The following is a 20,818-nucleotide window of genomic DNA, read 5'->3' as shown; positions in this document are numbered from 1 at the left end:
TGCTGGGCAGGTAGGCCTAACGAGACTTGGCCACTGATTGGGTGTTGGGAGACCACTGGTTCAGATCATCTGACCCAGCGATTTTCCTGGAATTTTCCTTCCTTCCAGGTGGCAGTAACGGGCCCTTCCTATGTGGGAAACAAACCACCTTTGAAGGTGGCATGAGAGAACCTGCAATTGCCTGGTGGCCTGGACATATACCAGCTGGACAAGTAAGTTGCTTGGGTCAGTGACTTGGGCCACTGCAGCCTGTGACAACTTTCCAAAAAGAAAGCCACACCAAGGGTCATCTTGAACCATGGCTGATCTTTGCTCTCTCTTTCCTGTTGACCTTCCCTGACCAAGCCTCCATCCTTTTCAGTCCCTCCAAATTGCCGTGGTCAGAAGTCGTTTCCAGGCTCTCTTCCCTCTCTTCCCCTGCCCGGTTCTCCCTCCCTCCTTCCTTCCTCAGAAGCAAACCCTTCATTGTGTGAGCTAGCCGGTTAACAAGATTGACTTAGGGCTTACTGTGGCCAGGAGCCCCCTTCCTGTTGGAGAGGGACACATTCTAAAGAAGGCACCGCGCCATGTAGAGAAAAGTCTTCAGATAAGATCCAGACCACACTAGAGATGAGCAGGTCGGGGCCAGGGATCTGGAGTATTGGTTTGGGGGGAGAATGATCAAATGAATCGACGGTTCTTATGCCAGCTTTCAGTGTTTTCTCGCTTCTCAAAATTGGTGAGATGGCAACTAAAACATTATGAAATCCTGACTTCTGATCTCCTTCTCTGTCAGGCTTTTTTTGTCTCTCAGTGAGGCTCTGAGAATGTGTCATCTGGGATATTTCCCACTTAATAGGCTCCATCTATGTACAGTGTCGGACAGGGGTGCTTGAGAAATATTTGTTTATGGATTGAATTGTGGGGGACTAAAAGAAGAGTAGACAACATACATGCCTTCAAAGAATTTAATAAGGGGGAGAGGCCAAATAAAAATGTAAAGACATAAAAAAAAAACCTTACCATATGTCAGTACCGTGCATAGCAAATTTTAGCTCTACCCAGATGCTCCTGGTACTGGTGGAGTCATCTTGGGACCCAGGTGCGGTTAATTTGGGAGTACTTAATAAAGGTATTAATAGTTAAGCTGTGTTTTTAAGGAAGAGGGGAAGATGGCTTAGCAGATGGAAGGAGAGATGATGCTATTCCTGGCTGGCAAAGGTGGAGAAGGTGGGCGTGAGGGAAGAACGAGGAAGGGATGAGGACGAGCAGCCCTACCTACCTGTCGCCTGGAGCCCATGCTGCCAAGGAACCCCCACTCCTGCTGCTCACTTGCTCCAGATTTCTGGCCCCTGCTTCCGTCTCCAGGCCTTTTGGAGAAACCATTTTACGGCGGTATTTGGTCCGCTATCCAAATTGGCAACAGTAGGGGCCAGGCCCTGCCCCCAGTGCTGGAGATAAAAATAGATGCAACAAGACAGATCAGTTCCTGTCCTTAAGGAGATTGTGTTCCCACAGTGGAAGGCCACGCTGGAGGCAGGGAGGGGGAAGAAGATACCCACCCACACAGGGACAGTCGGACAATCAGAGGCCGGGCAGGGAGAGGAAAGAAGCCCAGCCAGCCTAGGCCCAAGCCCCAGAAGAAGGACCTGGAAGGACCTCTCTGGTGGGAGGAGGGGGCCAGTGTGTCAAGGAATGTTCTAGAGTGAGAAGGCACCGAGTCACGGCGGCAGAGCCTGCAGACGTGTAAATAGGGATGGCCAAAGAGAGACGAACTCTGTCCTTCTCTGGATCCTCTGTGGCCAAGCCCAGCCCAGCACATCACTAACTCCTCCCCATCTAGCGCTCCTTCTCACCCCTCAAGTATTTGTGTTTGTGCCAGCCTTATGAAGGTGTCCTCAGTGATGTGTGCTTATGTGGGCATTACTACTTAGTGCTCTGCCTTTTCTCTCCTTTCAAATGAGAATCCTCGTCCTCTCATTCCTACATAACCCCCCGTCCATCCCCCACCAACACTGGAAAGGGACAGAATTTCTGTACGTCACTGCTGGGCAATGGTTGCCTTCTGTAAGATCGTCCTTCAAGTGATACCTTTGAATGCTGCCTTAGGTCATCCCTTCTCTTCTCGTCACCTTCTCCAGCCTAAAGCACCCAGCTCCTGCCACCTTTCCTCCTTTGCCCCCCTTTACTGAGGTGTCCCCTTTGATTAGCTACCTGACCTTGACCTTCCCTTTTTCACAACCTCCTTGAGATTCTCCACGTCTTGTTCCGAGATGGATCAATAAGCTATTCTAATAAAAGCCCAACCTGTCAGAGGAATAACCAGTCCTTATTTTTAGTGATCATGATAAACTCAAGAGTAAACGTCCCTACAATCAATTATGCTCCTTTTACAACTATTTAGATGCATAAAGTTTGGCCCTTTGGAGTCGCTCTCCACCCATCCCCATTGGGATTCCCTGTCCACTTGTTCCCGGACCTGTGCCTGGCCCACAGTCGGTGCTGTGCCAACACTTGTGCCTTCCCCTTCATCCTCCCTGCTTGTACGTCGCATACCCACTCTGCTTCCTGGACTCCTTTTCTCACTCAGAATTATTCTGTCTGTTTGCAGCCAGGCATCGCGGCTTATTTAACCATTCCTCGGTTGTCAGACGTTTATTTACCTGTTTGTTGTTTTAGATCACAAGCGATGCTTCTCTCGAGAGTTTTGAGTGACGCTCTTAGGGACTGTTGCCAATAACAGAGGGCTTAAAAATGAGGACTCGGCAGGGACTGCCTCATATCTGGTCTTGGTTTGGTGTCCCCAGCAGCATGTGCCCTGAGTATACAGAGAGCACTTAACGAACGTTTGCAGAATAGGATTTATACAGGGGGACTTGTGACATGAACAGATCAGTTCAGTAGAGTGGCAGCTCCTCTTTCTGCCCTTGACCGGTCTTGCAGGTCACGCCCGGCCCCTGATCCAGCTTCCTGCCTGGGTCCCCCCTTGCCGTCAGCTGTAGGGAGCACTTGCACCCTCACCACTCTTGGGCAGATGGCATGTCCTCAAGGTCACCAATTCACTGTGCAGGGAAAAGGACATAGACAGCACCTTGTCCTCTGGCAGGGATTAAGTATAGGCCCTTCTCTGAAGCTCTTGGAGGAGCCCAGAGTCCCTGGGGTGGGGGGGGCCACATGGACTGGAGCCCATGTCTACTGGCCCCTCTTTTCACTATGCTAACCATGCTGCTGCCCTGGCTGTGCCCAGTCATTATGAGGATAGTTGGGGCAAGTCACGGAACTGTGGAGGGACCCATTCTCAAATACTTGCTTGCTTTTATGTCCCCTCCCTTCCTCCCATTCTCCTCTTCATCTCTCTCTCTCTCGCTCTCTTGTTCTCACACTCTCACTCTCTGTCTCTCTCTGTCTCTGTCTCTGTCTCTCTCCCTCCCTCCCTCCCTCTGTGTGTGTGTTGCTGTCTGTCTGATTATAAGCTCTCAGAAGGCAGGTCTGTATCTGTCTGGCTTGACTTGTGCAATACCACATGCAGGTAGTTATTTCCCCATCCTTAGCTGGTAGTGGTGGTGGTGAGAAGCATAGACCCTGGGACCTCGAAGGGGCCTCCTTAGGGATGTCTGAGTTGGCAGGGACCCAGGCCAGGAGCCTCTTTCCATCTTCCCCAAGGTGGAGGAACCCCCTCTTCCCTGGCATTCTCCCCATTCTACTTTAGCTCTAATTGTGAGGAATCATTGGCATTTTGGAGTCCAGTCAAGAAATCAGGACCCAGAGAAATGAAGAGCCTAATGTATGCAGTTTAGTGGACTTGGTGACAGGCTTGGAGTCAGAAAGACTTGAGTTCAAATCCTGCCTCAGAAGCTTACTAGCTGTATAACCCTAAGCAAGTCACTTAACCTTTGTTTGCCTCAGTTTCCTCCTCTATCAAGTGGAGGTAATTGCTGTACCCTACCTCCCAGGGTTGTTGGGAGCATCAAATGAGATAACCCACCTGAGGGCCTTTACAAACCTTAATAAATATGGGCTCTCATTATTACTTTTGTCCATGGTCAAATGACCCGTTTGAGATAAGAACCGTGACTCTGAAGAGCGGAGAATCCAGACCTAGGAGGGGCCTTGGAGATAATCTGGTCTGACGAATTGGTTTTTCAGATCAGGACACTGAGGCCCAGCAAGGTTCTATAGAAGGGGCAGCTAGGTGGCGCAGTGGATAAAGCACTGGCCCTGGATTCAGGAGGACCTGAGTTCAAATCCTGGCTCAGACACTTGACACTTACTAACTTTGTGACCTTGGGCAAGTCACTTAACCCTCATTGTTCCACAAAAAAAAAAAAAAGGTTCTATGGAAGTGGGAGCAGAATTGTGGCGATGCCCATCTAAGGCCCTCTCTTAGTCGTTCCTGCCCCCTGGTCCTCTGCGTCTTCTGCTGCACGTCCCTGCTTCCCTAAGACTCAGTTTTCCCAGCTCCCCAATAACAGGAATTGAGAGGGTTCGTTGTCTAAATCTCCAGTGGCCTCTGTGTCACATTTGGTCCCAAGGCTCCACACAGCAGCCTTGCGTGTACCCAACAGCCTGTGGATGCTTCTTCACACCCATATGCCCTGTCAAAGTCCCTTTCTCCTCTTCCAGCTCCATCTTCCAGATGAATTCATAGCAAGCAAACATCTCAAAATTCCCTGTGCCTTGTCTGCCTTCTGGTGTTTTTGCCCCCGCCGCCACACCTCCCTCTCTGATTCTTGCTCCCTGAAAAAGAAGAGAGCCCGTCTAGCCAAAGACAGCGTGGCAACCTTTCCCTCCCCGTCTCCCATGGGGCGCAGACTGAAATTGAATTAGACAGGGATATCAGGCCTGCTCGCTGTGATAACTGTGAAAGGGTTTTATTTAAAAACACCCTGACATTTGTTCACCCAGTTTCAAATATTTAGCTTTCTCCCCATTCCGTTCCTGGCGGGGGTGACTTTATTAATTGTTGCCTTTGATTCAGAGTTAAAGCTTGAAAGCCCCGATAACAGCAATGGTGGCTATTCTCACTGCAGGGCCCACCGCGAAAGGATTTCATTTTCTTAAAGATGTGATGTGTACACTGAGAGTTTGTATTAAAAAAAGAGAGGTTCTTACGTGAGTACTACCAGCTGTTCCGTCCTGATATGAGGAATATCTGATCTCTCTCTCCCTCTCCTCCCCACCCTCCCTCTCTCTCCTTCTTTCCTCCCCTCCTCCCCCCCAATCTCTCGTTCTTTCTTTATTTTTTTTTTCTTGCACCGATATTATCTGGATTTTTTCCCCTTTAAAAAAAAGTTTAGGTAAGAGGTTGACCAAAAACATAGGGATTTAATTTTTTTTCCTTGAAATACTATTTATTTACTTTTTTTTTTAATGCAGTTGCCTCTATTTCCCCCTCCTCCACAGGGTGCTGCAACACGCAGATAAATCTAAGTGACTGTGGCATGTGCATTTAATTTCCTTAAGAAGTTTCTCCTCTGTGTAGAGGAATGTTCATCAGAGACCAGGGACGTAACTAGATGATTAAAACCGGCGATGGCCATCTGGTTATGTTTAATGAGGGCCAGGACAAGGAATCGGTGATGGCCCCACAGGACTGTCACAGCGCATTGTATAAATTAGATAATAGCCCCGGCCTGGCTGCTAAGAATGGTTTTGTGAATGCGGGGTCTTTGGGCGGACCCTACCTGTTAGAGCTCGAGATGGGAAAGGACAAGACGGGGGGGGGGGGGGGGGGGGGGGGGGGGGGGGGGGCTCTGATGAATAACAAACCAGGATTGGTTTCTGGGCCATGACTCCCTTTCACTAGGGGGCTTCCCCAGTGGGGCTACCTTCTCTCTGATCCTCCGAATGGGGGAGCAGAGAGGGATCAGCCCTGCTCGAAAGGGAAGCCCTGGCTCTTGGAGGAGGGCACATCCATCAGACCTCACCCACCTCCCAGAGGGGAAAAAGTCGATCAGAGGATTATGTCTGGCCACTGAGGAATTCCAGCACAGGAGGAGTTTTCAGACAGACGGAAGTCCCTTTTTGCCTCTCTGTGTTTCAGAGCATTGGCAAACGTCCTCCAAGGGCCCGCTAGGATACACAGGGCTTGGTTTCGCCATGAGGCATCATGCAGGAACGATTCCAGCCCTACAAGGGAGCTGCCGTCCTCTTTGTTTCTCAGAATTCATTCAAGTACAGAAGCTGTGGCTGATGGCATTGTCCAAAGTGTTCAGGTTTTAGGCCTGGAGGCTTGGCATTGGGCAGTTAGTTGTGGCATCGAGGCTGGGCTGGCCAGCTTCTCCGGGCCCTTTCCAGGCCGGCCTTGGTGCAGTAATCAGGCCTGGTGGAGGGGTGAGCACCCAGGCCAGCCACCAGCCCAGCTCTGCACGGGCCCCTCCTGCTTGTGGCTTTGTATCTTGTTTTCCAAAGCCGAGAGGTGAGAGTGTTCCCTGGCTCCCCAGGCCTCCTGGGGCCGACTGTTGGCAGGGGCTTTAAATAAGCCCATGTTCAAAAGGATTCTTCTGGGGCAAACGGGGCCCATCAGCGTGACTGACTCCTGTGGCCTGTCTTTGCCATGGAGAGGGAGTTTGTTCTGCTTTCTTGGAAAAAAACAAATGATGATTTCTCTTTTTCTTTTTTTTTTTTTTTTTGCAGAGCAGTGAGGGTTAAGTGAGTTGCCCAGGGTCACAGAGGATTTTTAAGCACTGGCCCTAGATTCAGGAGGACCTGAGTTCAAATCTGGCCTCAGACACTTGACATTTACTAGCTGTGTGACCCTGGGCAAGTCACTTAACCCTCATTGCCCCACCAAAAAAAAAAAAAAAGATTTCTTAGCAGCAGAAATTTTTTAAACAGCAGCAGTTCCCTTGGAGCTTTAGGGATAAAGGTGGGATGTGGTCAGTCACTGACAGATTCCCATTTTAAGTCGGTGACTTTACATTCTTGTGACCTTGCCTCAGTGTCCCCTTTGTTAGCTGGATGACTGTCCAGGCCTCTAACCTCACCTTGGAAGCAGAAAGCTGGGTGTGGCCAAGCCTGGGTTGTAGGAAATATCAACCCCGGTGAGGTCGCTACCTTGTTTAAATTATCAACCTCTGTCCGCCAGTCAGACTGCAGGTGGCTTAATGGACAGAGCTCAGCCATGGATGGTCATTTCATTAGAAAATATTGGCCGCTGGCCAATATATGTCACACTCACACTTGTGTCAAATCATCTCCTTCCCCTCCTTGTGCAGGGACTGATGCCCATCAGGCTTTCTGAGGCTGCATCGTAGGCCTGATGGGAAGGCCCTTCTCTCTCTGTCTCTACTGATGACTCGGCTTCTAAAGACTCACCCGGCACTCTCCCTCTTGCCCCCTGTGCCCCCCTGGGAGGGGGGAGCTAGGAGACTGTGGAAACCTGCAGTTAGGCAGGGTGGGGCGCCAGAAGGGTAGGCAAGGGGGAGAGGGGGGGAAGTGTAATGAAACGTGAGTCTTATCCCAAGAAACTGGGCCTTTTTTTTTTTTTTTTAGTGAGGCAATTGGGGTTAAGTGACTTGCCCAGGGTCACACAGCTAGTAAATGTCAAGTGTCTGAGGCCGGATTTGAACTCAGGTCCTCCTGAATCCAGGGCCGGTGCTCTATCCACTGTGCCACCTAGCTGCCCCGAAACTGGGCCTTTTCATCCCAGCCTCCAAAGTCCAGAGTGCCAAGGGTCCCCCTGACGTGGAGGTAACTGTCCTGCACGGCTCCCTGTGCAGGCGAGTCCTGAGGAATGTTGGTTGGCCCTCAGCAGGGCAGGGCCAGCGATGCCTTCCAGCATCCAGAGGGCCAGTTCTCGCTCCCCTTGAAAGAGACCCACACTTGGGAACCCGGTGGCACTCAGGGGTCCTGTTCAGATCCTGGGGACCAGGCCAGGCTTGGGATGGGGGAGGGGAGCGCTTTGAAGCCAGACTCTTCCCCTACGCCTGGGCCAAAGGAGGGCTGGTCTCTGGAGGAGGGTGAGACGGTGGGGTAAGATGTTCTGTGTGCTGACCCTCAGCGTGGTGTGGGGAAGAGAAGTGCTTCATACATGCCGGCTCAGGGCTAGAGGCAGCTTGGAACGTGGAGAGGAGGCTGTGTGTGTGTGTGTGTGTGCGCGCGCGCGTGTGTGTGCTTGGCCATAACAGGCCGAGATGTTGGGATAGTGGGGGGGGGGGGGTCAGGGCCGCGTGCCCTTGGGCTGCTCACGATGTTTGTGGGTCGATTACAGGTGAGTTACCAGCTGGGCAGCGTGATGGATCTCTTCACCACCAGCCTGTCCCTAGCGGGCCTGAAGCCTCCCAGCGACCGCGAGATTGACGGCATTGACCTTCTCCCAGCCATTGTGCGGGGCGAGCTGATTGACAGGTTAGTTAGAGGCAGAGGGGCGCTCCGGAGCCCCCGTGCACATCCCCTCCCCCTGCCAGCCCCTGCCCCAGCTCCTGAAGCTGTACAGAACCAAGGCTTTAAAACCCTGCCTGCTGATTGTGACTTGGGAGCGAGAAGCTGTTCGTTCCCCGGGCAGATGAATGGGGGGGGGGGGGGGGACACAATGAGAGCGCTGGGATTTTCAGGCACAAAACATATTGGCAGTAATGAGTCCCTGGGCTGTTGGCGGCATTGGGGTTGTGTGCAAACCTGGCGGAGTGTGTAAGAGTCGAGCTTAAGTAGGGAAGTCTCCCAACCGCAGTGGGGCAGGAGGAAAGTGCGCCACGTGCTCTTGGACCTCGTCTGCCTGTGATGTCCGGGAAAGCCCCATTGGAGTCTGGGTGACTGAGCCCAGCCTTTGTTATCCCTCTGGCTGCCTGGTCCAGGCCAGGCACCCCCAGCACCCCCGGGTTCTGCTTCACTCTGGGCGGGCGTTTAGACTCGCCTCTTTGCTGTAAATATGAGAGAGGCCTAAGGGAAACCACCGAGTTCAAGCAGCCTGGTGATGGGGGCTTCCAAAGGCCCTGCCATTCCCCAAAATCCCTCAAATACCACCTCCTCATACAGGGTTTGGCGCTTTTGTCTGAATTTTTATTTGCCCAAAGCCTTTCTCTCCTTAGGACCTGGGAGACCCTGCTCATTTGCCCGGCAGGAATTATTTAAACAGAGAATCGAAATTCCTAGGCAGCTTTTGGAGGAATTTGAGAGCTGAGGATGAGATGGGGCAGAGAGCCAGTTCTTAGTAAGGGAAATTAGACGACTTTCACTGACCGTGTGGCCTGGGAAGGATTTTGCAGTTTCTGAAATGCTTGTTTACCCTCTGTCAAAATTCCTGGTTCAGGGGGAGTGGGGAGTCCCACAATTCCTCATTTAATTGGGTGGAGACACATAAGCAGTTTGGTCTCCTGACTCATTCTGCCTGGATCTTCCTTTCCTCAGCTCACCCATGTGCTGCTGCCACCCATGGGAGGCTGGGCTTCCTCTAGTTTGTATGACCATCTCTGCTGGCCTTGACCACGGACCCCTCTCTCTTGTGAGACGTCGTTCCCCGTTTAGTTAAGAGTGCCAGACGGGGGGCACCGAGCCCAGCAGTCACTCACAGCCCCAGTGGGTCATAGCCCAAGATGATCCCAACTTAATGAACGGATTTCCAAAATGTTTGTTGTATTGCTAACTGTTAGCAGGCGGCCTGGCCCTACTCTGTCTTTGACCCAGGAGGCAGCTTCCATTGAGGTACCGCCTCCTGAAGCCTCTTGTGTAGACACGGTGTCTTCCCCCTGCCCTCCCCCATCCCCATCCCACTCTCTTTCTGTGACAGGCCCATCTTCTATTACCGCGGCAATGAAATGATGGCAGTCAGAGTGGGGCAGTACAAGGCTCACTACTGGACTTGGAGCAACTCGTGGGAAGAGTTCACCCAGGTAGCCTCCCGCTGTTTGGGGTCTGGGTGCTTGCCCCTGGGTTGGGGGACTCCCCGAACACCACAATCAGGCGCTTGAAGATCTGGACAGACAGACCGGGAGAGCCTTTGGTAAAATGGCTGAGCAGATGAGTCTTGTCTCGGGTCTGTCCTTAATTGAATGGAAAACCCCCCTGCTGGGGGTGCCTGTCCCGACCAGGCAGCTAGAGCGATTATGAAGCCTGGGCTCGGTCACCCGATACCAATGGGAAAGAGCTTCATCCTGGGACGAAGGGCCAGAGGGCTCTCAGCCTGGTCAGTGATGATTATCTGGGCCCCCACCCCAGGGAGCTGCCTCCTCAGAAGGTGTCCCCACCTCATCCATATGGGTCACTCATGTGGTTCTCAGGCCGGGGAGTCCCTGTCAGGGAACCCTGGTCGAGCGAAGCCTTCTGAGGTCTCCTTTCTGTCCCTTAGCTCACCCCCAAGGCGTCCCCTCCCTTCCTTGGCTCAGAAGCATCTCTGCCTCTCTCACTCACTCAGAGACACTGGTTGTGTCTGACCCTGCTGAGGGGTCTCCTTTCTTCAGCCCTAGCTGCAGCCCAGAGCTGTGTCTCATCCCGGCTTCTCCCTCATTTTTCCTGGGGCAGAGAACCCAGGCCTTCCAGGCACCGGGTCTAGCACAGACACATTCCTCATTGCTGTCTCATCTTGTTGTCTTGCCTCTCCCTGCCTCCTCTCAGCTTTGCTCATTCTTGCTCTGACCTCTTCCTCCTGACCTCTCTCTCTCTCTTTGTCTTTCTCAATGTCTACCTCTCCTCTCCCTTGCTTTCTCTCCCTCCTTCCTTCTCTCTTTGCCCCCCTTGATTCCCCCTGCTCTTCCCTTTCTCCTCCTGATCTCCCCCTACGTTTCCTTCTTTCCCTCAGTGTTTTTAGTGCTCCTCAGCAGAGTCTCTCTGGGGTTTTTTGCTGGCTTGAAGGTTCTTACATACAATGAAACTTCATTCTTTTGGCCTAATTGGGGGAAAAGGCCATTTTAATGGATGAAAGCTCTGGGACCCAGAACTTCACTTCCCGGAGCCAGGAGTAGAGAATCTGAAATTCTCGATCTTCAGTCCTCAGTCCTCAGTCCTCAGTCCTCGATCCTCGTGGGTGGCCCATTTTTGCCTCAGAGACCTTGGGAGAAGAGGTAGCCCAGTGCTGGTGGCATTCTTTGCCACCAGGCTGAGTGTCAACCCTCCTGGCTAGTGCTGGTCATCAGCAGCTGAACAGAGCATTTGTCTTCTCAGACACCCCGGAAATGCCCTCCCTGCAAGAACGTGGGGGCCCTGTGGGTTCTCTCGTGAGCTTGAACCCTGTTTGGTTCCAGTCGTACCCTCGTTTATCTCTCCCGTCAGGTGACCGGGCCTCTCCCTGAGAGAGGTATGAAGATTACACATTGCAAGCTAATTGTTTTCCTTGATTCCCCCATGACGCCCTTGCGGCATGTTCTCCATCTTGCTTGTTCTGGGGCAGGGGGACACGAGGCCTCTCTCTCTGCCAAGGCCAAACTATTCCATTGGACCCTTGACCCCATCCCTCCCACAATCTCCTTCTCTCTCCACTGCCTACAAACATGCTCCTGTCTTCCCTGTTCCGAAACAGAATGTTCCTGGACATGTTGTCACATCGTCTTTTCTGCTAACCTTCTCGAGATAGTCACCTCGGGTGGTCGTGGTGTAGGTGGGGACGGGTCTCTGAGGGCCTGATGGCTAAATCCAACCTTTTCTTAATCTCCCCTTCTGATATTTCTGTAGCGTTTAACACTTGGCCTCCCCCTCCTTCCAGATACTTTTTCTGCCCTCGCTCGCAGTGACTTTGCTCTCTCCCTCAGCCTCCTTCCCTCATTCATCCTCCGCCTCCAGCCTCCTAGTAGGGCGCCGGTCCTCAGCCTTTCTCTCCTCGACACTGCCCTGCCATCTTTAAAATGAGAACAATGCCATGCATGGTTCCAGCCCGGCGGTGAGTGGGCTCAGCACCCCAGGTTTCTTCATTTTGTTGGTGTGGGTATTTTCCCGCCACTCAGTAACTGAGGATGTGAGATACGTCGTCGTGATGGATGTTTAAGCTTGTGACAAAGGGAAAGAAATGCAAAAGAGGGTAGGGCCGCTCCCCTGGCACAGGCCGTTTGGGCTTTGCCTTTGTGTCTCTAGTACCTCCAAACAGGCCATAATAACTATTGCACTAAGGAGCCTCTGCCCATAACTGACCTGGGGCTCTTCTCTCTGACCCCAACTGACCCTCCTTACAACTTCCCCCTCTCCATTGATGGTTGACACTCCGGGGTAAACCCTAAGTCATCCAGGACACCTCCATCCCCTTCACCCTGCACACGTGGTCCTTCACCATGTCCTGTCCATTCTGTCTTCACCGTCTCTTCCCCATCATTCTCTCGTCCTGCATATCGCCGCCACCTTCCCTATTCTCGGCCTTCGCCACCTGTGACCTCCTAACTGGGCTCCCTCCCTCCAGTATCTCCCTTCTCCTGTCTGTCCTCACTGAGCCCCGCTACCAGAATAATCTTTGTGATGCACTGCTCTGACCTGGGCTTAAAACGAGTTTGGTGGTTCCCTGGTGCCGATCTGAGGGATAAAAAGCACAACTTTTCCAAACGTGTTATATCCCTCAGTCTGGTCCCAACCTATTCCCCTCACTGATTCTGTATTCCAGACAAAGGGTCCCCTAACCTCAGCCCGCCTGCCCCTTCTTCCGCCCACCTGGTCGGGCCATTGCTTGAAACGCTTTCTGTCCTCCTCTCTCCCCACTAAACTCTTCATCCTCCTCCCACAACCCAGCCCGGTACTGCTTGGTCCAGGAAACCTGCCCGATCCCTCGAGCTGAAAAATTACCTAGACTTCCTTAGAGATGGCAAAAAATTCCCCAGATGCTTTGTCTCAGTTTCCTCTTTACTTATTTAGAAGGACACACTATTATTTTGTAAATCTTGGGTCCAAACATTTCTGAGTTTTGAGAGTTCTTCACAAAAAAAAAAATCTTTTCCATTTCCATTTCCACATGTTTTCCTAGGTCATGGGTTGTAAGCCACATGCTGCTCGTGCCTTGCATCGGTACATTTCTCACTTGTATATTTGGTGACTAATTTGCAGGCCTTCTCGCCATTAAGGTTGAACTGTAAGTACACCGAGATGATTATATTCTCAGAAATGAAGCCGGCGTGTTAGGGGACCGCTTGGAATAATTTCTATGGCAGGGTAATTGGTGCTGCAAGGTCATTGTGACCATAATTATTACAACTATGTTATATTTTTTATTAGAACCGGTAAGCCCTCGGGGCAAAATCTATTTTTTTAAACGCCAGCGGCATCTGTTAATATGAAAACAAACGTATAACTTCCACAGTTGGGAATAGATTGGAAAGAAGGAAGAAGTGTATTGGAGAGCAGTGGTTCTTTAGGTCACTGGGCCCAGACAGGATATGGGGGTTTAGGGGTAGCTGGTTTAGCACAAAGGTTCTGATTCGTTATGTGCCAGTGATGCAGAAATATGAGGTAGAGTCGCATTTGTGTTCTGCAAGGATGAATTAATGCATTCAAACTGCAGCCTACAAGTTAACCTCCGATCTTGGGCAAACAAAGAATGAAGGAAATTTGTCTTGTTCCCCTCTCTCTTCTCACCAGGATAAAGTTGTTTACATGTCAGAGGGCAGACTTGTTTCAGAAATGCATTTTATTTCTCTGCATAGCATGAAAAAAATAAAATGAGAATATTTTTCTACCTAAACACCCTTCAGAAGACAAAAATCAGCATAAGCCTGCCCATATCCATCTGAATCCATACAGAAGTACAATAACCGGGGCCAGTTATTCATTTCAAAGATTCTCCCACTGTGAGCGGTGGCAGTTGTGCAATTAAGCAATATTTATTTCTTTCCAAGTCTTTGTTTAACTACTGGCTGATAAAAGTCAGCAATTATACTGTACATCAGAGAAATGATTAAAAATTCATTTGATTTCCTGCAGTTTGTATCACATGTGGTTGATGGGGGTAAAATTGGAACACATTAGTGGACAAAATAGCCATTAACAACACGCAGAGGAGGCAGGAGCTGAAATTTGTTCCAATTCTTCTCATGTCTCCCAGACATTAATTACAGCTCTTACATGGAAAAGATTTCAGAACACTGGCTATTTCACCATTCTGCTCCTTCCCCCCCCCCATTTTCCTCCTTTTCCCCCGCTTTCACCAGACTTAATTGCTGCTGACTCCCATCCTTGTTACTGGTGGGTCTGTTATCAATATTATTGATGGGGCTTGCATTATCCTAGCCGATCCCGAGTGACCGGTTTCACAAGCCGATCTCATTACAAGGGAAGCCCAGAGCCTGCTTTTGTGGGACATCAGGGCTGTGACCTGGAAAACTTTGTTTTATTTTATTTTTTTTAAGAAGACAAAGTACACACTCTGACTCTGTATCCCCGGCCAGGGGACCAGTTAGCCAGAAGGAAACCTGAGCCATCATCAGCTTAATTACATAGGTTTTCAGAAACCCTTTTGAACTTTGACTTCCCTTGTCCTTAATGGGATAAGAGAAAGGAGATGCCTGGGAAGCATTTCCCAAGACCTTAAGGAAGACCAGGTAAGGGGACAGGAATAGCTGGGGGTGAAATGGGGGATGGAGATGAGAACATCAGGGGCAGTGCCTTGGGGAGAGCAGGAAAAACCAGAGAGAGCAGCAGAAGACCGGGAGGGAAGAGAGGGGATTTCTTTTCTTTTTCTATCTGGGAATCGACAAATGACTGAAAGTACCTACGTTTTCTTTGCCTCCTTTGGGCCCTATCTACCCCATTGGAAAACTAAGACCCTTGAGGGCAGAGTTGTTTTGTTTTGCTTTTTGGGGGGGGACTTTTGTTTTGCTTAATGCCTGGTACACAGTAAGTGCCTAATAAATGCTTGTTAAGTGACTGCTTTTATTTTCCAGTAACTGTTATCTTTGGGCTACACATCCCTAGTAACTTTAAGAGTCACTTTATGGCCTGCCTCGTCAGTCCTAAGATGTGCTGCCCAAAACCAGGTGTTGTGTTCCAGGTGTGATCAGGTTAGGGCAGAGTATGAACCAGCTCCAGGTTGTCTTTGTAGGCGCCTTTTTTTGGCCGCATTTCTGTCTTTCTGTACTTCGGAGGATGATTTGGGGAACTAGAGGAGAGCACTTTATAATGAACCCTATTGAATATCGTTCCATTTGCAATGGATAATCACAGCCCAGAATTAGATAATGCTTTGAGGTTTACATCCTAATTTTCCTCTTACTAGTCCATTGAGTTGATAGTGCAAAGTATTATCCTGCCCATTTTCTGAAGGAGGAAACTGAAGTCTGAGAGGGTGAATCAAACTTGGGATTTAAAGGAGGGTTTTCTGACTACAAGTTTATTTCTCTTGTCAGTTCACCACAGCTATTTCTCCCCATTGCTTGTTCAATCGAATTGAACTATTTATTAAGCACCTACTACGCGCAAGGTGTTTGTTATTCTAGGTGCTAGGGATGTGAGGACAGAAAATAGTCACAGCCCTCAAGGGACCTGTGTTCTCTTGGGGTGAGGGGAATCCACTGTGTACATAGACAAGAAAACCCAGAGTATATAATGAGTAGTTTACGTGGGTACCGTGGAAATTTGTTTGGCAAGACCTGACATGTGCAATCGAAATCACATTGCTTGTCTTCTCAAGAATGAGGGGTGGGGGGTGGGGCAGCTAGATGGAGCAGTGCATATAGCACCGGCCCTGGAGTCAGGAGTACCTGAGTTCAAATCCGGCCTCAGACACTTAACGCTCACTAGCGGTGTGACCCTGGGCAAGTCACTTAACCCCAATTGCCTCACTAAAAAAAAAAAGAAAAAAAAGAATGAGGGGTGGGAGAGAATTACGAACTCAACGGTTTTTTTTAAGTGTTTAAATTTTTTTTTACATGTACTTAGAAAATATCTTTTTTTTTTTTTGGTGGGGCAATGGTGGGGTTAAGTGACTTGCCCAGGGTCACATAGCTAGTAAGTGTCAAGTATCTGAGGCTGGATTTGAACTCAGGTACTCCTGAATCCGGGGCCGTGCTTTATCCACTGTGCCACCTAGCTGCCCTATTTAGGAAATATCTAATGAAATAAGTAAAAAAAAAAAATGTTTTTTAAGCAAACGCATAGCAAAATGAGTTTTAAGAGGAAGGAGCCTCAAAGGTCTTGTAGAAATGATTGCGTGTTTGGTCGACATGTTTCTAATAGTAGGCACCTGAGCTAGCGTGGGAGGAAGCTAGAGGCGAGTAGGTGCTTACTAATAATAAGCATTTGTTGAATGTTTGCTATACCAAGCTTCCAGTGAGGCCAAATGACTAGGAGGGGTTTTTTGTTGTTTTGTTTTTTAATAAAATTGCATCTGTACGGTTGGCCATGTGAGAGAGCATCTTCAATCCAAGAGAAAGACAAGCCTTGGAATGTCCGGTAGGCACTAGGTCTGATTCTCCAGATCTCCAGTTTGCAGAAAGGCTGCTGTGTCCCTACAAGGTTCCTCTCTTCCCACCATCGCCCGCCAGTCTGCTCGGCCCCCTCCCTCCTTCTGAAGACACCATTGTTCTCATGTAAAATGCCAACGGGGTTATTCCTGCTCCAGTCTATTTTGATTGCCCTTCTCCTCTGCATCCAGGGATCAATAAACTAGAAGAGGGGAGGTGGGGGAGTGGAGAGGAGGGAGCTGTGAAGTCAAGTACAGCCACACAAATAATGACATTTGATTGTGGTCCTCCGAGCCTGCCAGGCAGCCATCGATCCCTTCTGCTTGAGAGCCGATAGAGACTTTTCGATTCGCCCCCTTTTTCCAGGCCCTTCCAGACAGTTAACACATTAGAAGCGATTTTTGTTCAGTGGGGCTGACGCGGCTGCCAAGGCTGACTAACTGAAGCACTTTCTCATGTCCGGCCCTGCTGCAAAGGGCAGCAGTGGGGGAGGGTGGGCTTCCTGGTCCTGTGGCATCACCTCCTGTCCCAGGAGGATCCTCCTTCCCGGGGTATGTCAACTTCCCTTTGATGCCTGGAGACACTGACCCATACACAGGGTCCAGTGTTGGGCCCCTCTCCCCTCCCAGTGACACTCGAGAACCTGTGGGGCTGTCGGGCCTCATGTCTGTCTTGGCATCCAGGTATTAATGGTTCTTCTCTCCAGAGATGAGGGAGCCACATTCCATGGGCCCAGAGCAGTAGTTTTGTCTGAGGGGGAGAGGCTTGAGGAGGGTGCTCTTGTGTAATAACCAGGACATCTTGGACAGCCTCTCGACACTAGACTGGCTTCAGGCTTGTCTCCGAGTCACCCATGAACTTTCTCTCGTGCCTCTGGTTGGCATTCTCTGACGTGGATCTCAACGGTTCAGGGGTATCTCGCCGATTGGCTGGCATTGTTCAGTGCCCATGATGTGCCAGGCACTGAGTGAGTCTTTGTCCTTTTTCTCCTGTCTCCCTCTGTCGCTTACCTGCATGACCTTGGGCAACTCACATCCCTCCCCATCAGCAGCATGAAGGGATTGGACCAGATGATCAGACCATTGTCATGTGAAAGTGGCCAATGTCCTGAGTCTGTCTGAACACCTGTTTTCAGGCCCTGGGCTTATGGGACCATCTCTGCATACCCATGACTTTCTATGTGGTCCCTCCTGTCACAGGGATGGAAGAAGGAGGACAGATCTTCTTCAGACTCAGCCCACTCCCTCAGAGCCTTTGCTCAGACTCTTTCTTTTGCCTAGAATACCCTCTCCCACACCCCTAGTTTCCTCCTGTTGTGATCCACACCATCCTTCAAGGTCTGGTGAAAACACCTTGTTAAAACCTTTCTTTGTTTTTCTCAGTCATTCATTCATGTCCGACTCTTTCTGAACCTGTGGATCATGCTGCCCATGGGGTTTTCTTGGCAAAGATACTGGAGTGGCTTGCCATTTCCTTCTGCAATGGATTAAGGCAAACAGAGGTTAAATGACATGCCCAGAGCCACACAGGTAGTGTATGAGGCAGGATTTGAACTCGGGTCTTTCTGACTCCAGTCAGCTAGATGGCATAGTGGGAAGAGCACTGGGTTTGGAATCAGAAAGACTCATCTTCCTGAATTCAAACCCAGCCTCAGACAGTTATATGACCCTGGGCAAGTCACTTCACCCGGTTTGCCTCAGTTTCCTCATTTGCCAAATGAGCTGGAGAAGGAAATGGCAAACCGCTCCAGTGTCTTTGCCCAGAAAACCCCAAATGGGGTCAAAAGAGTCACACATGACTGACCTTGTGCTCTATCCATTGAGTCACCTAGCTGCTTCCTGCTTATTAGTAACAACAGTAACTTCAAATCTCCCATACACTCTATGTGCATTATCTCATTTGAGTGTGAAAGCCAGCCCTGGAAGATCATCGATGCACTGGGGGCATTTATATCTCCATTTGCAGATAAAGAAATAGGCTCGGAGATAGCGAAAGGTTTGGTCACATGGCTGCCAAGTCCTAGATGCGAGGTTCACACCAGGTCTCTGTGACTCCGGCTCCAGATCTCTCCCCACATCATCTCTCAAATGCCACCTTTGCTTCCCTACTACCCCTCACCAAAAATGACCTCCCCCTTACCCGAATGTCCTCTGATACCCCACCTAGAATTTGTGCACTTGGGGACCTCAGAAGCCAACTAGACCCAACTCCTCCCTTCATTCAACACTTGGGGACACTGAGTTCCGGCCAAGTTCCAATGGCTTCTTCAAGATAGCACAGTAAAGGACAGAGCTGGCATTTGAACCCCAGGCTCCCTGGATCCAAAAATCCCACATTCCTTCCACATCTCCTGCTGCCTCTTGTCATCATACTTCCTCGTTCTGCTCAGCATTTCGGTTATTAATATCTGTCTGCGTCGTCAGCCCTGGGCAAGACAGAGCTTTCATCTGCTTTCACGCCAGTGCTGATGCCCGGCAGAGGGCCCCGCATAGGGGAGCTGCTCAGGAAAGAGAATCGCAAGGTACTTGGGGCATCTTGGCCCACCCTCTCCTTTACAGGCGAGGAAACAAGGCCCGGGTGTTGAATGGTTGGATCTTCTTTAAAACATATTTCATGGGGCAGCTAGGTGGCGCAGTGGATAAAGCACTGACCCTGGATTCAGGAGGACCTGAGTTCAAATCCAGCCTCAGACACTTGACACTTACTAGTTGTGTGACCCTGGGCAAGCCACTTAACCCCTATTGCCCCACCAAAAAATAACAAAACAAAAAAACCCCATATTTCATCACGCTGCTCTGCCATGCAGAAACGTCCAGGGCAGCCCCATCTCATGTCCAGTGTCATCTACCGTGACTCCCTAAGGTGAACCCCTTGCTCCAACGAGGCTTGTTTCCTCAGTGGGTTTGTTCTTGACCATAAGCCTCCACTACCTCTTCTCTTCCCTCTCAAATAGCTTTTCTTCTTCCCTCTGTCTGCAAGTGCTGCCCGTGCTTCAAAGTCTTAAGTCAAACCCCATCTCTTTTAAGAGACTTTCCTTACCCACCCCACATTAGTCCTCTCCTCCTCTGAACTACTATAGAAGTAGCTGTGTCACCCTGGACAAGTCACTTGACACCTCCACCTGCATCTATTTCCTCATCTCTAAAGTGGGGGTTCTAATAGGACCCACCTCCCAAGACTATTATGCCATGTGACTATTATGCGGACAAAATGAAACAATATTTATAAAGTGTGTGACACATAGTAGGGACTAGCTCAATGCTAGCTATTAATGTTGCTATTCATGATAGCACCTACCGCCAAAGTCGTGAGGATCTGGTGAATAATCTTTGTAAAGCACTCAGCCCAGTGCCTAGCACACAGAAGGCATGTAATGTTTATTTCTTTCCTTCCTCCCTCCCTTCTTTTCTCCCTTCCTGCCTCCTTTTTTCCTTTCTCTCTTCCTCTCTTTTCCTTATTCCCTCCCTCCCTCCCTTTTTCTTTTCCTTCCTTCCTAGTTTGTTAATTAAAATACAAGCCAATTAGGCCAAATGATCTTGCTTTTCCGTCCCACACATTCCTCTATGCCCAGGAGAGCTGAGCTCTGACAGTCGGCGTGAAGTTGTGGAGATTATGATGGGTTTGAAAGGAGAGGACGCCAGTTTGGATGCCAGTTTGGACACCAGTACTGGCGTGGCCAAGGGCCGATCGTTCCCTTCTCTGTAAATTCTCAGTAAATTGTGATTTTTGACCCGGACGCTCTCTTAGAGTTCTCAGAAACTGTAGGGAGCTTATGCTCCTGAGCCCCTTTGGGGTTCTTGGAAATTGTGGCCTGGAAGACACTGCCATCTTTAGATGGTGCATCATCATCCTGTTACTGATGAGGAGACTGAGGTTCTAAGAGGAACAGAGACTTTCCCCGAGGTCTTCCCCCCTTCCCCCTTCCTGCTCTTTAGCCACCAGGACAATGGTGAAATGATCTGGAACCGCTTGTGTGACTTTCCTTACATGACAAGTGAGGGGGTGTGGGGGGAGGGGAAGGTACTGTAAACAGAAACGGATCAGACACTAATACCCCAGAGGACAAGGTCTTCCCTCAGACTACCGTATTTGTGAGAGAGAAATCCTGTACCAATTAGCAGGCATCTTAATTAAATAGCTTATTTGATTTGCATCCAAATTATAATTTGTACATTGAGCCTTGGCTTTGATATCTCTCTGTTAACTGCTCAGCTTACCTTTTACATTAAATTCTGCTATTTCCCCACACCATTCAATCTTTATTTGGTCTCCAAGGACCCCAACTACCAAGAGGGGAAAAGGGCATCTGTTTTTGTATCCATTTAAAATCCATCACTGGCCCCCCTGTCCAACCAATCAAGCCGGCCCCCTGATTTTTCCAGCCACTGATTCAGGAATCCATAGCTCAGTGCAGATAAATGGGATTTCACAGGCTTTTCACCTTCTTGCTTTATTGAAAAGCAGAATATTAACTGCTCCACTGACCAGCTGTCCATTTAAAAACACAGGATATTTTAGAAAATCGTTTGCCAATC

General features: G+C 49.8%; 1 protein-coding gene across 2 annotated transcripts in view; it reads left to right on the top strand.

Annotated features, from left to right (window-relative positions):
• The window catches only part of GALNS (galactosamine (N-acetyl)-6-sulfatase), a 75,277-nt gene that overhangs the window by 20,918 nt on the left and 33,541 nt on the right, over window positions 1-20,818 (top strand). For both annotated transcript variants that reach the window (XM_043984350.1, XM_043984349.1), the window contains exons 9-11: window positions 109-212; window positions 8,192-8,328; window positions 9,707-9,809. In XM_043984350.1, the coding sequence (XP_043840285.1) occupies window positions 109-212; window positions 8,192-8,328; window positions 9,707-9,809 (344 nt within the window). The remainder of the gene's footprint in view (window positions 1-108; window positions 213-8,191; window positions 8,329-9,706; window positions 9,810-20,818) is intronic.

Source organism: Dromiciops gliroides, chromosome 2 (assembly GCF_019393635.1).
Source record: "Dromiciops gliroides isolate mDroGli1 chromosome 2, mDroGli1.pri, whole genome shotgun sequence".
Classification (NCBI taxonomy): domain Eukaryota; kingdom Metazoa; phylum Chordata; class Mammalia; order Microbiotheria; family Microbiotheriidae; genus Dromiciops; species Dromiciops gliroides.
This window is presented reverse-complemented; position numbering and strand designations above follow the sequence as displayed.